At 42.5% G+C, this 16,935-nt stretch overlaps 1 protein-coding gene across 8 annotated transcripts in view; it reads left to right on the forward strand.

Moving 5' to 3' along the window:
• dock3 (dedicator of cytokinesis 3) overlaps nucleotides 1-16,935 on the forward strand; it is a 970,442-nt gene that overhangs the window by 669,222 nt on the left and 284,285 nt on the right. For all 8 annotated transcript variants that reach the window (XM_051921401.1, XM_051921404.1, XM_051921402.1 and 5 more), the window contains one exon: nucleotides 10,737-10,778. In XM_051921401.1, coding sequence (XP_051777361.1) covers nucleotides 10,737-10,778 — 42 coding nt within the window. The remainder of the gene's footprint in view (nucleotides 1-10,736; nucleotides 10,779-16,935) is intronic.

Raw genomic sequence — 16,935 nt, forward strand, 5'->3', positions numbered from 1 at the left:
AGAGACCATGTTTAGGTCCGTATGATCCATAGTGTCAAAAAATTGGGATCCAAGCTTTTTGCGCGGCTTAAGTGAATTTGCGGATTACTGGCCCGCAGCTTAATGGCCCTACACTGTAACTGGTAGTGTGATTGTTCAGGGACACACGGTGACACAGAGATGATATCATCTTAGTTACCGTCACTCAGGTTTAAAGTCCAGTGCCATCGTCACCATACACACATTCGACCTCTCTATGGGTTGACAGTTGTGAAAGCAGATACCTTTAACAAGAAGAAAAAGAAAAATGACCAAGCTTAAGCAAAAATATTGATTTTAGTATCAAAAAAGGCATAAGGGAGGAATGATTAAAGGGAGAACACAAAAGTATCAAATAAAGCAAAGACAAAGCAAACCGTGCTTCACTACACAAGCTTAATTTGTTGTCTGGCAAGAGGAGTGAATTCCCTTCTTGCCTACCATCCGAATTACTTAGCCACAAGTGCTAAAAAACACACCTGTTCATCTCCCTAACATTCGGCCTTCATCTCTTTCTCCACTCCGGCCTTCTTACCTGAAAACAGCACAGCAGATCACAGGCACTCAGCTCCCTGTGATCCATGACATCCACTCCACATGCTGCCTTAGGAAGGTAAACAGTATCAGGTGGGACTCCAGCCATTCTGGCCTGTCACTTTTCATCCTTCTCCCATCTGGGAAGCGTCTGAGGTCCATCTAAACACGCACCACCAGATTCAGGAATGGTTTTTACCCAACTGCAATTAGGCTCATAAATAATTAGTAATCATGTCACCTCCACTGCTACTACTACTGCTATCTTGCATATGCATTGGCTGCCACTTTTGGTATTTATTCCATAATAGCTATCCCCCGCGGCTCTGCCTGCGTACTAGTGAACCAGGACAGTGAGGAGGGACCCGCTCGGCTCCCCACTCCTGATGTCACGCATCTCCCTCCCCCTGGCCCGCAGCGTCTCTTTTGGATTAACGTAAATATATCACTCCTGCAGGCAAAGTAAGATTCTTATGAGATGAAAGAAGTCACAAAATCAAAGGGAATGTTTAAGCTAACTATAGAAAAAAACCCGATCTAAATCGGTTAAGTAGTTCCCTCATTCGCTAGCTAAGCAGATGTAAGGTACGCCCCGAGGCTGGCACGTGAGTGAGGAGGGCCCCGCCACCCTTCCCTCGGCCCGCTGCATCTCTCTCAGATCTGCACGAATAAATCGGTACCGCAAGTGAACTATGATACTTAGCGTGATGAGAGAAGTCGCAAAATCAACTGGAATGTTCAAGCAAATTATAGAAAAAAACCCAATCTAAATCCGTTAAGTAGTTCTCTCATGAAAACGAACAGAAAAGACAGTAGTTGGATTTTATATATATATATATAAAATATATATATATATATATATATATATATATATATATAGAAACCAACTGTCCCCCACAGCTCCACCTGCGTAGTAGTGTAACAGGACAAACTTTAAATATCAGTAAACAAACAGGTACCGCTAGCTAAGCAGAGGCAAAGCACACTCCAAAATGTGGCCAGAGGTAGACCGATTCGAACGCAGGCTGACACTGGAGTAAGGAGGGCTCTGCCCGGTTCCCCACTCCTGACGTCGCGTTTCCTTTCTCCTTGGCCTGCAGCCTCTGTCTCGGATTAGCGCGAATATATGCACTCCTGCAAGTGAACTATCACACTTAGCATGATGAGAAAAGTCGCAAAATCAACTGGAATGTTCATGCAAATTATAGAAAAAAACCCGATCTAAATCCATTAAGTAGTTCTCTCATTTGCTTGCCAAGCGGAGACAAGTTACGCTCCGAGGCTGGCACGGGAGTGAGGAGGGCCCCGCCCAGCTCCCCACTCCTAACTTCATGCTTCCCCCTCCGCTCGGCCCGCAGCCTCTGTCTCGAATAAATGGCTCCTGCAAGCAAACTATGATACTTAGCACGATGAGAGAAGTCGCAAAATCACCTGGAATGTTCAAACAAATTATAGAAACAAAATCCCGATCTAAATCTGATAAGTAGTTCTGTCGTGAAAGGCGAACAGACAGACAGACATTGGATTTTATATAGAGAGAGATTTACATTGTTTTCTGTCTGCAGAGGCGCATGCAAGTAATTGTATGTGGTACCTGTACTTGTACACATGACAATAAAGAATTGAATCTTGAGTCTTGTCCCAGCTGTACTCTCAACCCCAAGCTCATTGACCCGCTAGCTTTATTGAAAAGTAAACCCCAGCCAGGCTTTCCTTTTGGAGCAATCACAGAAATCAAGATGGGTCTGGCTGCAGACATCCACAGCGCCACGATTCAGCTGCTCCACTGAATAGCCAAATGGATTGCATGTTTATGTCACATGGTTCACAGTTACTACCTGAGAGACAGTCGTACTACAAGACAGGCCTACTCAACCATCGTCAAGTCAGATAACCCTCCAACAACCCTAACCTTAACCATACAGTATGTAGAGTTCACATGTTTAATGAGAGCGAAGTGCAAGGTGTGCCTTCAAAATGAGCCAAACAGCTTCTGAGATCTGCGACCACCTAGGGGGAGGATATGGAAGTGGCGCAGAGCTACAAGTATATGGGGGTTCATAAAAACAGCAAACTGGACTGGTCTGACAGCACTGTGGCGCTGGACAAGAAGGACCAGAGCAGACTGGACTTCCTAAGGAGACTCAGGTCTGTTGATGTGTGCAGCAAGCTGCTGGAAATGCTCTACCAGTCCATAGTAGCTACTGCAGTCTCATGGAGAAGCAACTTGAACTCAAAAGGAGCACAATATCTGAACAAACATATCAAGAAAGCCTGCTCCATTACAGGACCAACCCTGGACACACTGGATGCTGTCGTGGTGAAAGAGAATGGTGGCAAAATTGGAGGCCAGCATGAAAAATCCCTTCCATCACTCTCTCTTGGGGGCACTTTTAGCCACAGGCTCATTCCACCATAGTGTGCTAAGGGGTCTTTTCTGCCCACTGCCATCAGATAATTCAATGCTTCCACCCGATGTACTTGTTAAATTTATTTTTATTTATGTATTTACTTATCAATTGATTGATTGGCTGTATCATCTGATCACATCAGATTGTGAATTTCCCCTTGGGATTAATAAACTATCTATCTATCTATCTATCTATCTATCTATCTATCTATCTATCTATCTATCTATCTATCTATCTATCTATCTATCTATCTATCTATCTATCTATCTATCTATCTATCTATCTATCTATCTATCTACAAGTAGGTATACCTGCAGACCGGACTACTGGGACTTTACAATCCTACTTTATCTCTTTATTTTGTATTGTGTGTTGTCCTTGTATGTTGCACCAAGGCACACACACACTGGACGCCCCTGGTGTCCCGTCACTGCTTTAACCTTGTGTATGCCAAAGGATGGCCTGATCTTCATGGCAGCGTCCACATGTCCTACTCTCTGAGAGGAAATGCTTACTGGAGGACCATCTGCCCTCAGTCACATTAGTGTGCCTGGCCAAGAAAGTGAAATTGGTGTCTGATTCTGAATATGATCCTTGCTTTTTCTTAGAAGCTCCGAATAAAAGAGTGGTTAAAGTTTCAGGAACATTAGGAGAGTCAGACTACTAATCCCACTGATTTTAATCAGTCAAAATGGGAGTGTTGTCCAGTATTCTTGCACTTACTTTCACCAGAAAATTCGACTTTTTAAATATTTTTTTTTTAACAAATCAGAAAAGTTGCAGGCTTTATTTCAAATCTGAAAAGCGTATGAAAGTCATTTAAGAAAACGTGTGACCCACTCGTCTAGCTTGAAGTCCCATTTAAAGACTGTCAGCCCTCCAAAAGAGGAGTAAGCCATTCACGCTTTCCTCTGAGTGTCATTACAAACAGAGCTGCAGGGGCTCTTCTGTTCTTCTTTATTTTTTGTTGAAGGAAATCAAAGTTTGTGAGGTGAAAGATTTTGATGAGTAGGTAATGAAGATCCATCATCTCGGCAGAGGAAATGAGAGGAAATAGCAGGAGCTGGGATCTGCCGAGCTCAGGTTACACCCGGGTTTGGGTGTAAGAAGGTAATGACACTCGGTAGGATGACACATCCGCTGTTGGCCCAGGCCATCTCCGGCTCCAGCAGCTGAACTGCATTTTACAAGCCGGGTGCTTGTGCCATACAGCTGTAGTCATAATAACCCCCAACTGCCCTCTTTTATCTACTTCACGCCTGGGCACACGCCAAGCATTTGGAAGTGACAGTAGAAAAAATAAACACTCTGCTCTTGGAGGGACATTTTCTCTAAGGTTTACCTGGCAGGCCTTACGCTGCAGACTTGTATTCAGTGTTTGAGTAACATTGAATGTTTTATTGAATCTCAAAGTAAAACAGAGTTAACATAGTCTCTGCAGGGTACAAACTTGACATTTTAGTTGCTACTGTGTTGGACTGGCACCCTGTCCAGGGACTGTTCCTGCCTTTGGCCCAGTGTTTGCTGGGATAGGCTACAGCTGCCCTGCCACCCTGCCCTGGTTCAAAAAACAGGTAGATGGATTTTAAATCACAATTATTCTTTAAATTACAATATTATTTATTTCATTGAACAGACAAAAAAATAAACCTTATGTGTAGCTCAATTTAGAAAAAAGATAGAGAGAAATTATGAAGTTAACATAAAAAATTACATTTGTGGCAAAGCAATTGTGTCACAAAATGCAAGGCACTATATAATGTACGTATACATTTCCCCTGCTTTACCTCTATTATTAGATGATGGTGAAAATGTAAATCATATAAATAGTTCACTTTTACTGAATGAACTGTGTGAATTGTTAGATTAACCTAAGAAGATGTTTGTTGGTTACGTTTGTCACACTAACTGTCCAATGGCACCACATCTAGTGATTCAATGCTGCTTGGAAACACACCAGTCTACATCACCTTGAATAAGATTAAGCAAATTGTAATATATTTACTGTATGTTATGTTATGAACGGTGTCCCGGGTGCACCTCACGTGGCATTTACATGTTCTCCATGTGTCTTCCATGTGTCCACATGGGCCTTCCTCTGGAGTCCAATCATAATACCAATGCCATGCAGGGTAGGTGGACTGGCATTTCTAAAATGGCCCCACTCTACGTGTGTGTGTTTGTGTTCACCCTGTGATGAACTGTTAGCCTGTCCAGATGTGCCTGCCTGGGACCCAGTGATTGCTGGGATAGGGTCCAGCAGCCCCGCAACCCTAACCCTAGATAAGCAGGTTAAGACAATGGAGGGACAATGGTGTTTTGTTTTACTCTCGGATTTACTTTGTGAAAGATAAGGGATACTCTTGATCTGTTCCTGATTCCAGATGAATTTCATGGAGGAAAATCTGAGTGTCTTTCATTAAGGAATGCTTAAATAATAGAGAAAAGTGAGACATGTCAGACAAAATAAAATGTATATAGACAAGGAAATGAAAGAAGACCTTGCCACCTCTCTTGGCTTTCCTCTACAGATGCTGACCCTTGTCTATCTCATGGTGGCTTGTTCAGTTATGCACTACCACAAATCACTCCCTTCCTCCCATCCTATTCTTCTTGCCAGACTGTGACTTCTCTTCATCCCAACACAATCTCTTCACCTGACTGTAAACGTTTATGACTTTTATGACAGTTCAAGTTTATTGTTGTGTATACAGAGGACTGTTTTCAATGTCTTCCTGGTTGTGCCTGCAGCTACAGCTCCAGAATCATTGTCTGGAGTCAGGTGGCACAATATTTGTTTCAGGAGCACCGGGCCACTGGTGTCCCTTCACTGCTGAAACTTGTGCATTGCATACTTTACCTGATCTCCATATCAGTATCCACATGTCCTGTTCTCTCAGAGGTTATACCTAGAAGAGAGCCATCTGCCCTCTGTACATTTGTGGCCAAAAGTTTTGAGAATGACCCAAGTATTGCTTTTCACAAAGTTTGCTGCTTCAGTGTTCTTAGATCTTTTTGTCAGATGTTTCTATGGTATACTGATGTAGAATTACAAGCATTTCATAAGTTTCAAAGCCTTTCAATTACATGAAGTTTATGCAAAGACTCAATGTTGGCAGTGTTGGTCCTTCTTTCTTTTTCAAGACCTCTGTAATTTGGCCTGGCATGCTGTAAATCAACTTCTGGGCCCAATCCTGACTGATGGCAGCCCATTCTTGCATAATCAATGCTTGGAGTTTTTCAGAATTTGTGGGTTTTTGTTTGTCCACCCGCCGCCTCTTGAGGATTGACCACAAGTTCTCAATGGGGAGTTTCCTGGCCATGGACCACAAATTTCGATGTTTTGTTCCCCAAGCCACATGGTTATCACTTTTGTCTTATGGCCTGCTTCTCCATCATGCTGGACAAGGCATTGTGGGTCACCAAACTGTTTTTAGATGGTTGGGAGAAGTTACTCAAGCAAGATGTTTTGGTCCCATTTTTTATTCACACCTGTGTTCTTAGGCCTAATTGTGAGTGTGCCCTGCACTGCCTTGGCTGAGAAGCAACCCCACATGACATGAATGGTCTCAGGATGGTTTACCGTTGGCATGACACAAGACTGATGCTAGCGCCGCTCACCTTTTCTTTTTTCCGGATGGCCCCACACAATCGGAATGGAGATTCATCAGAGAAAATGACTTTACCCCATCAGTCCTCAGCAGTCCAAGCCCTGTACCTTTTGCAGAATCTCAGTCTGTCCCTGATGTTTTTCTTGGCTTCTCTGCTGCCCTCCTTGACAGCAGGCCATCCTCCAAAAGTCTTTGCCTCCCTCACTGTGCATGCAGATGCACTCACACCTGCCTGCTGCCATTCCTGGTGGTGCCCCGATCCCACAGCTGAATCAACTTCAGGAGACGCTCCTGGTGCTTGCTGGACTTTCTTGGGTGCCCTAAAGCCTTCTTCACAGCAGCAGTGGAAATTGTTTTTTTGGGATAAAGTTCATTTTCATGGCAAAGAGGGACTTTGTGATTAACTGCAATTCATCTGATCACTCTTCATAACATTCTGGAGTAGATGCAAATTGCCTTCATAAAAACTGAGGCAGCAAACTGTGTGAAAATTAATATTTGTGTCATTCTCAAAACTTTTGGCCATGACTGCATGTCTTCTGATGTTCCGAATGAAGATACCTGATAGAGTACCCCATGCACACACATAAGGCATTTCACACCGACAGCACTCATGCCATCAGACTGGTAGGGTAACTTAGGTTGCAGTCACATGCATCTTTTAGGTTGGCATGTCTTTTACTGTACGTTCCTGCTGCTGTCATTTTCCAAATTAAGCTGACTGCAATGCTGGCCATGAACTGGGTTTCACTACACTGTCAATTTAAAGGCCGTTCTCTCTTCTGTGTCAATGTCAAGCCAGATGTGGACATACGCATGTACAGTATATGCTGTGTATGTACTGTATATTGGACTATCTGAGGCTGGAGCAGTGGTAAGCACTTATAGATCACAGATGTGTAGATAGATAGATAGATAGATAGATAGATAGATAGATAGATAGATAGATAGATAGATAGATAGATAGATAGATAGATAGATAGATAGATAGTAGTAGATAGATAGATAGATAGATAGATAGATACTTTATTAATCCCAATGGGAAATTCACATTCTCCAGCGGCAGCATACTGATACAATAAACAATATTAAATTAAAGATTGATAATAATGCAGGTAAAAACAGACAATAACTATGTATAATGTTAAATGTTAACGTTTACCCCCCGGGTGGAATTGAAGAGTCGCATAGTTTGGGGTAGGAACGATCTCCTCAGTCTATCAGTGGAGCAGGACAGTGACAGCAGTCTGTCGCTGAAGCTGCGCTTCTGTCTGGAGATGATACTATTAAGTGGATGCAGTGGATTCTCTATAATTGATAGGAGCCTGCTGAGCGCCCTTCGCTCTGCCACAGATGTCAAACTGTCCAGCTCCATGCCTACAATAGAGCCTGCCTTCCTCACCAGTTTGTCCAGGCGTGAGGTGTCTTTCTTCTTAATGCTGCCTCCCCAGCACACCACTGCGTAGAAGAGGGCGCTCACCACAACTGTCTGATAGAACATCTGCAGCATCTTATTGCAGATGTTGAAGGACGCCAGCCTTCTAAGGAAGTATAACCGGCTCTGTCCTTTCTTGCACAGCGCATCAGTATTGGCAGTCCAGTCGAATTTATCATCCAGCTGCACTCCCAGATATTTATAGGTCTGCACCATCTACACACAGTCACCTCTGATGATCACGGGGTCTATGAGGGGTCTGGGCCTCCTAAAATCCACCACCAACTCTTTGGTTTTGCTGGTGTTCAGTTGTAGGTGGTTTGAGTTGCACCATTTAACAAAGTCATTGATTAGGTTCGTGTACTTCTCCTCCAGCCCATTCCTGATGCAGCCCACTATAGCAGTGTCATCAGCAAACTTTTGCACATGGCAGGACTCCGAGTTGTATTGGAAGTCCGATGTATATAGGCTGAACAGGACCAGAGAAAGTACAGTCCCTTGTGGCGCTCCTGTGTTGCTGACCACAATGTCAGACGTGCAGTTCCCAAGACACACATACTGAGGTCTGTTTGTAAGATAGTCCACGATCCATGCCACTAGGTATGAATCTAATCCCATCTCTGTCAGCTTGTCCCTAAGGAGCAGAGGTTGGATTGTGTTGAAAGCGCTAGAGAAGTCTAGAAACATAATTCTTACAGCACCACTGCCTCTGTCCAAGTGAGAGAGGGATCGATGTAGCATATAGATGATGGCATCCTCCGCTCCCACCTTCTCCTATGCCTCATAGATCCAGTGTCCTCTGTCTGAATATTTCACACACTTGCTGTCTTTGCAGTGTTTGCACATTCTCTCTGTGTTTGATCGAGTTTATCTCTGGATACTCCAGTTTTCCCCCATTATATCCCACAGACATGTGCGTTAGGTTAACTGGTGATTCTGACTTGCTCCTATATGGATGTATGCATAAATGAGCCTGCAAGACAGCAACCATCTTGAGAAAGAGTGCTGTTTCAAAGCAGAGTACATGTATGTTGTGATGGGCGGCCACAGCCACTATCTGGCCGGGATGCCAACGGAGTGGAAGGACCAGGGGAGAGGGCATTTCTGAGACAATACCTCCACTGGTACACTAGAGGGCAGCCCTCCTGGGCAGCTGTGACACCAGGAATTCACGCAGGGCATGCCGGGAGCTGGAGTTTAGTGCAGCCCTATTGGGTTCCATGGGGGCCACCAGGGGGAGCTGCAGAGTCCTATAGAGGACCTCCAGCACACCTGGGAGTGATTCCAGGTAATACTGATGAGCCGCCTGGAACACTCCTAGGACTTGAATAAGAGGAGCCACCTCACTCCGTTCAATGGCCGGAGTCGGGAGGCAGAGGACAGAGCTTGTGGGAGAGGAGTGCTGGCGGCAGAGAAAAGAAAGAAAAAGAGAGAAGAAGAAAGAAGGGATTGAGCTTTATTGTGGCTGATTTGTGCACTGTGTGTCTGTGTAGAGCCATTGTGTTATTGCCATTTCTAAGGGAGTTTTTGTCCACAAACATGGGTTTTAGTTTTACTGGGAACTTTAACTGATAATGTAAGTTGTGAGGTAGGGCCTCCATGGTTCAGACTTGTTTTTTTTCCAGCACATCAAGCTTGAGATCAATCTGGAAAATTTGGAGGCCAAGACAACATCATGAACCCTTTGTCATGTTCCTCAAACCATTCCTAAAGAATTTCTGCTGTGTGGCAAGGCACATTATCCTGTTGAAATAGGCCACTGCCGTCAGGGAATGCCGTTGCCATGAAGGGGTGTACAGGGTTTGCCACAATCTTTAGGTAGGTCATACATGTCAAAGTAACACATGAATGCCGGAGCCCAAGGTTTCCCAGCAAAACATTGCCTACTGCATCAAACTGCCTCCAGCTTGCCTCCTTTCCATTGTGCATCCTGCCGCCAACTCTTCCGCAGGTAAACGATGCACATGTATCTCATCTAAAAGAAAACGTGATTCATCAGACCAGGCCACCTACTTCCATTGCTCCATGGTCTAGTTCTTATGCTCAAATTGCCATTGTAGGCACTTTCGATGGTAGACAGGGATTAGCATGGACACTCTGACAGGTCTACAGCATATGTAGAAAGCTGTGATGCACTGTGTTCTGACACCTTTCTCTCATGGCCAGCATTACGTTTTAAAGCAATCTGTGCTTTAGAAATTCTTCTGTGGGATCAGACCGGATGGGCTAGCCTTCATTCCCCATGCACATCAGCGAGTCTTGGCCGCCGATTCACTGGTTGTCTTTCCTTGGTCAACTTTTGGTCAGTACTAACCGCTGCATGATAATAATAATAATAATACATTTTATTTATATAGCGCCTTTCCCATGTCATCTAGCCATCACAAGTTGGCCCTTGTGAAAGTTACTCAGATCCTGGCACAATTTTCCTGCTTCCTGACTGTTCACTTGCTTCCTAATGTATCCCAGCCATTGACAGGAGCCATTGTAATGAGATAATCGATGTTAGTCACTTCACCTGTCAGTGGATTTAATGTTGTGGCTGATCGGTGTATTGTATAAAACACATTGGTTCTACATTCATAGGAGAAATTAAAAAAGAATATCAATATGTTTACTTAAAGACAAAAATAAAATTTAACATTAAAAGTCTTAGAGTAAAAACATCTTATTAAGACTTAATTCAGCCTCTAATGCTCAAAATCTTATTTCTCTTTTTTTTTCTAGCATTTATCCAGCAGACACAGCGTTCAGCAGAGCACCTCCCAGGTAAGTCACCAGACTTGTGCTTAAATGTCTGCTTGATCTCAAGGTTCTGAGGTATCTCCATAACCAGATGCACATTATTTTTGTAGAGCTGGGTGTTAACATTTGAGTGGGCCTACAGTGGCTTCAGAAAGTACTCAGACCCCTACACTTTCTACACACTTTATTGTTCTGAATATTTAATTATAAATGAACACATCTGACATTTTTGCCCATCGTTATAAACTCAATAACCTATAATGACAATGTGAAAGCATGTTTTCATAAAGGTTTGCAAATCTTTTAAAATTTAAAAATTGAAATCCCTCATTATTAACAGTATTCAGAGCCTTTGCTGTGGCACTCCAAGTTGTGGTCGGGTGCATCCTGGTTGCTTTAATTCTCCTTGAGATGTGTCTAGAACATGACTGGAGTCCACCTAGGACAGATGGAGTGAACCATGAGGACTGATTGAGATCATTTATGGGGGCAGGGTGTTCTCGTGGCCTTGGATCCCCTGCAGATTTTGTTTTCTTTCCCAGCCCCTGGAGGTTTTCTTTTTATTTGTTTTTTCTGTCCTCCCTGGCCATCAGACCTTACTTTATTCTTTGTTACTTAGTATTGCCTAATCTTATTTTTTTATTTTTCTTTTTTCTTTCATCTTGTAAAGATCTTTGAGTTACATCATTTGTATGAAAATGTGCTCTAGAAATAAATGTTATTGTTATAGACATCTTTTAGAAAGCCACATACAGTGCTGTGCAAAAGTTTTAGGCCGGTGTGAAAAAATGCTGTAAACAAAGAATGCTTTCAGAAATATAAATAATGATTGTTTATTGTTATAAATTTACAAAATGCAAAGTGAGAGAACAAAAGAAAAATCTAAATCAAATCAATATTTGGTGTTCCTACCTTTTGCCTTCAAACCAGCATCAATTCTTACAGGTCCACTTGCACAAAGTCAGGGACTTTGTAGGACTCTAGTCAGGTGTCTGATCAACCAATTCTACCAAACAGGTGCTAATGATCATCAATGTCACACGTAGGTTGAAACACAGTCATTAACTGAAACAGAAACAGCTGTGTAGGAGGCTTAAAACTGGGTGAGGAACAGCCAAACTCTGCTACCAAGGTGAGGTTGTGAAGACAGTTTCATGTCATGGCAAGATTGAGCACAGCAACAAGACACAAGGTAGTTCTACTGCATCAGCAAGGTCTCTCCCAGACAAAGATTTCAAAGCAGACTGGGGTTTCAAGATGTGCTGTTCAAGCTCTTTTGAAGAAGCACAAAGAAACCGGCAATGTTGAGGATCGTAGACGCAGTGGTCGGCCAAGGAAACTTAGTGCAGCAGATGAAAGACACATCAAGCTTATTACCCTTCGAAATCAGAAGATGTCCAGCAGTGCTATCAGCTCAGAACTGGCAGAAACCAGTGGGACCCAGGTACACCCATCTACTGTCCGGAGAAGTCTGGCCAGAAGTGGTCTTCATGGAAGAGTTGCAGCCAAAAAGCCATACCTCTGACGTGGAAACAAGGCCAAGCGACTCAAGTATGCACGAAAACATAGGAACTGAGGTGCAGAAAAATGGCAGCAGGTGCTCTGGACTGATGAGTCAACATTTGAAATATTTGGCTGTAGCAGAAGGCAGTCTGTTCGTCGAAGGGCTGGAGAGCGGTACAATAATGAGTGTCTGCAGGCAACAGTGAAGCATGGTGGAGGTTCCTTGAACGTTTGGGGCTGCATTTCTGCAAATGGAGTTGGAGATTTGGTCAGGATTAATGGTGTTCTCAATGCTGAGAAATGCAGGCAGATACTTATCCATCATGCAATACCATCAGGGAGGCGTATGATTGGCCCCAAATTTATTCTGCAGCAGGACAACGACCCCAAACATACAGCCAAAGTTATTAAGAACTATCTTCAGCATAAAGAAGAACAAGAAGTTCTGGAAGTGATGGTATGGCCCCCACAGAGCCCTGATCTCAACATCATCGAGTGTGTCTGGGATTACATGAAGAGACAGAAGGATGTGAGGAAGCCTACATCCACAGAAGATCTGTGGTTAGTTCTCCAAGATGTTTGGAACAACCTACCAGCCGAGTTCCTTCAAAAACTGTGTGCAAGTGTACCTAGAAGAATTGATGCTGTTTTGAAGGCAAAGGGTGGTCACACCAACTATTGATTTGATTTAGATTTCTCTTTTGTTCATTCACTGCATTTTGTTGATTGATGAAAATAAATGATTAACACTTCCATTTTTGAAAGCATTCTTTGTTTACAGAATTTTTTCACACCTGCCTAAAACTGTTGCACAGTACTGTATATACCTGTGTGTAGAAGGTCTCAAAATTCACACTGCATGCCAGGACAAAAAGCAACTTATGAAGTCCAAGGAACTCTCTGTAGACCTCTATGATCAAACTATGGAAAGGCATAGATCAGGGCAAGAGTACAAAATCATTTCTAAAGCTTTGAGTGTTCCCAGGGGCACAATGACCTTATTTATTGTGAAATGGAAGAAGTTTGGAACCACCCAGACTCTTCCTAGGGTTGTCCATCCAGTCAAAATGAGTAACAAGGCAAGAAGGGCCTTTTTCAGGGAGGTTACCAAGAACCTAATGGTCACTCTAACAAAGCTTCAGAAGTTCTCTGCTTAGATGGTAGAATCTGTATCTCCACACGCACTCAATCAATCAGGCATTTATGGTAGAATGGCTAGATGGCAGCCACTCTTGAGTAAAAGATATTTGCCAGTGTAAAGTGATACAAAGATCACAGATAAAGAGTTGGGGTACCACATTGGTAATTCCATATAATTTGAAAGGATTTTGGGAAATAAACACGCAATTAGTTATGGAGATGCCTTTGTAGACACAAATCCAAAACAGAACTGATGCAGATAGTTGAGTTTCCGTGTTATGAAGACAGACAGTAGGAAGGGACAGGTCCAGGAGGATGGACACCGGAGATGACGCCAGTGATGGAAGGGTTATTAGAGCCCTTAATCTGAATCTCATGTGCACGTGCGTGACAACAGTTTAAAGGACTCTGTTCTGATGAGACAAAAATGGGAACTCTTTGGTCAGAACTCTAAGCACTATGTCTGGTTAACAACAACAATAACAACACATTTTCTTACAAATGATGGAGCTCAAAGTGCTTTACAAGTTAAATAAGATTAGGCAATGCTAAGTAACAAAGAATAAAGTAAGGAGGACAAAAAAAACAAACAAAAAAAAACTCCAGGAGCTGGGGAAAAAAACACAAAAGCTTCAGGAGTTCCGAGGCCATGAGACCACCCAAGCCCCCACTGGGCATTCTACCTCATATAAATGATCTAAATCAGTCCTCATGGTTTTCAGGCTTCATGTGAAAGAACATCTGGCCTTCAATCCATCAATGTAAGGACAGCACGGTGCTTTGATCAGGTGGTGGTGGTGCAGATCACCACCACAGAGAACAGCAGAGAAAGTAGGGGTTACTACGGATTATAGAGCTATGATAAAAATGATAATTAAATGCATATACAGTAAAATCTTGGATTGTGAGTAACTCGGTCTACAAGTGTTTTCCGAGACGAGCAAAAAAAATTTTTAATAAATTTCAACTTGATAAACGAGCGAGGTCTTGCAATACGTGTAATACGTGTACGCTTTGTCTGCCACAACTGAGCCGATGGTTCTTCTCTCTCCGCGGGATTATGGGTAATCATCTCCCATGCTCGGTCTCAGTCAGCGTGCCTCACTCGTATAGTCAACATCCGTACGAGCGGATACTGTTTACTATAGCATGGTGACCACGTGTGTGTACGTAAAGCATTTTCTTATTTTGTGTGCGAGTAATGAATCTATTTAACGACAATGGAATGTCACATTTCCGCAAAATCCTCAAAAGGAGGCAGAAGCAACTGTCATTGGAGAGGTTCCTTGTTAAAGTTGCGAAAAAAGAAAAAGATTCCAGTGAGCCAGCAGATAGCAGGGATTCCGTTAGTTAGAGTGAAAGTCGTCCTACACAATAACCCTCCTCCTCCTCCTCCTCCTCTCCTCTCTCTCGTCTCCCTCACACCAGCCACGATTCTTTTCAAAGGTAAAGTGCAGGTTAATTTGTTTTATGTATTTTTACTTTATATTTTGTAGTAATTATTTTTATATGAATATTTTTGAGTTTTGGAACGGATCATCTGAGTTTCCATTACTTTTTATGGGGAAATTCGCTTTGACATACAACTGCTTTGGATTACAAGCACTTTGGATTACAAGTTTCCGGAACAAATTATGCTTGCAAACCAAGGCACCACTGTACAGAATATCAAGGTTACACTAAAATGAAGCTATGAGAAAGCCATGTTAAAGTAATGGGTTTTTAGCAGTTTTTAAAGTGCTCCACTGTATTAGACTGGAGAATTTCTATCAGTCAGCTATTCCAGATTTTGGGTGCATAACAGCAGAAGGCCGCCTCACCACTTGTGTTAAGTTTAGCTCTTGGGATTGTAAGCAGACACTCATTTGAAGATCTAAGGTTATGATCTGGAGTGTAGGGTATAAGACATTCTGAAATATAGGATGGTCTGGTTAAGACCAGACACTGCTCATCACTCTTTCTGTGAAGCTGTTTGGGTGATCATTGGGATCTTAGTCACGTCCCTGAAAAAGACCCTTCTTGTCTGGTTACTCAGTTTGGCCAACTCTAGAAAGAGTCCTGGCGGTTCCGTGGGTCTTCCATTTCACACTTATTTAGGTCTCTGTGCTCCTGAGAATACTCAAACCTTCACAAATGGTTTTATCCCCTTGACCTGATCCATGCCTCACCACAATTTGATCGTAGAGGCCTACTGAGAGTTTCTTGGACATCATGGCTTGTATTTTTGTCCTGACGTGCAGTGTGAATTGTGGGACCTCCTATATGCAGTTGAACTCCATTCAAGTTCTAGACACATCTTAAATATAGCTAAAGAAAAGAAGATGCACCTGAGCATTATCTGGGGTGCCATAGCAAATGGTTTGTGCTTACTGTATATGAATGAGAGATTTCGGTTTTTGATTTTTATTAAACGTGCAGACCTTTCTGAAAACATGCTTTCACTTTGTCATTATGGGTTAATGAAGGTAGATTGAGGGGCAAAAATGGCAACACAATAATGTGTGCAGAAAGTGAAGGGGTCTGAAAACTTTCTTAACCCACTGTTGAACTGGTTTGAGGAAGTCCACTCTTCTGGGTGCAGCTCTTTAAAAAAAAGATTCTCGCTCATGGTTGGTTGACAAAGGCCATCACACTTTTAGACCCGACACTTTCATGGAAAAAAGTAAAATGTGGTGCATGTCCCAATTTACTGTTTTGAAATCCACATGCCATTCTTCCTTGGCGATTTTTTTTATTATGCCAATTAAATGGTGGATCGGTTGGTGCTCATACCTTATTGTATTTGGGTCATTAAGCTTCAAGTGGAGATTTCCATTTTTCTCACCATACAAATGTATTTTTTCAGGCTACCTGAGGTTTCTCACAATGACGTTCATGTTATGCTAATTGATAACTTTATAAGTTTGAGTGTGGATGTGTATGTGTAAAAGTGCATCCTGTGTGGGACTGGCATCTTTTCCAGAATATTTTCCAAGTCAAGATAGTCTCTGGCTCGCAGTGTCCCTAAAACGTACCATCATGTTAATAGGTGAGCTTTGAACGTTAGAGAAAAGCCATAATCCACGTTGAGATCCACTCAGCAGTCCCAGCTGGAGATTGTCTGTCAGTGTCTTTTCAGGATATGATCATATTTTTTCTAAGCAGTTTCATGTGTACTGTAAATCTGCTACAAAAATGAATAATGACAGTAATTTAGAGCTTGTAGGTAAATGCTTATGTACATGAACACTTCTATTACTAGCAGATTGCCCTTCATGCATGTCCTCTTTGTGCATTCTGGGCTATACAAATTAAATGTCTTTTATAGATGCATGCAGTGAATACACATTTTAAGAGGGAGCGTTTAGTATATAGTCATGTGGGGGATACTCAATACTGTATATGAAATCTGAGTAGGTCTTTTGGACAAATATTAGTAATCTTCTGGCCATGTGTATGTATATATATATATATATATATATATATATATATATATATATATATATATATATATATAATACAAAGGTCTGTCCATCTGTCACTTGATTACATGCAAACT

The sequence above is a fragment of the Erpetoichthys calabaricus genome, chromosome 18 (assembly GCF_900747795.2).
Source record: "Erpetoichthys calabaricus chromosome 18, fErpCal1.3, whole genome shotgun sequence".
In the NCBI taxonomy this organism is placed as follows: Eukaryota; Metazoa; Chordata; class Cladistia; order Polypteriformes; family Polypteridae; genus Erpetoichthys; species Erpetoichthys calabaricus.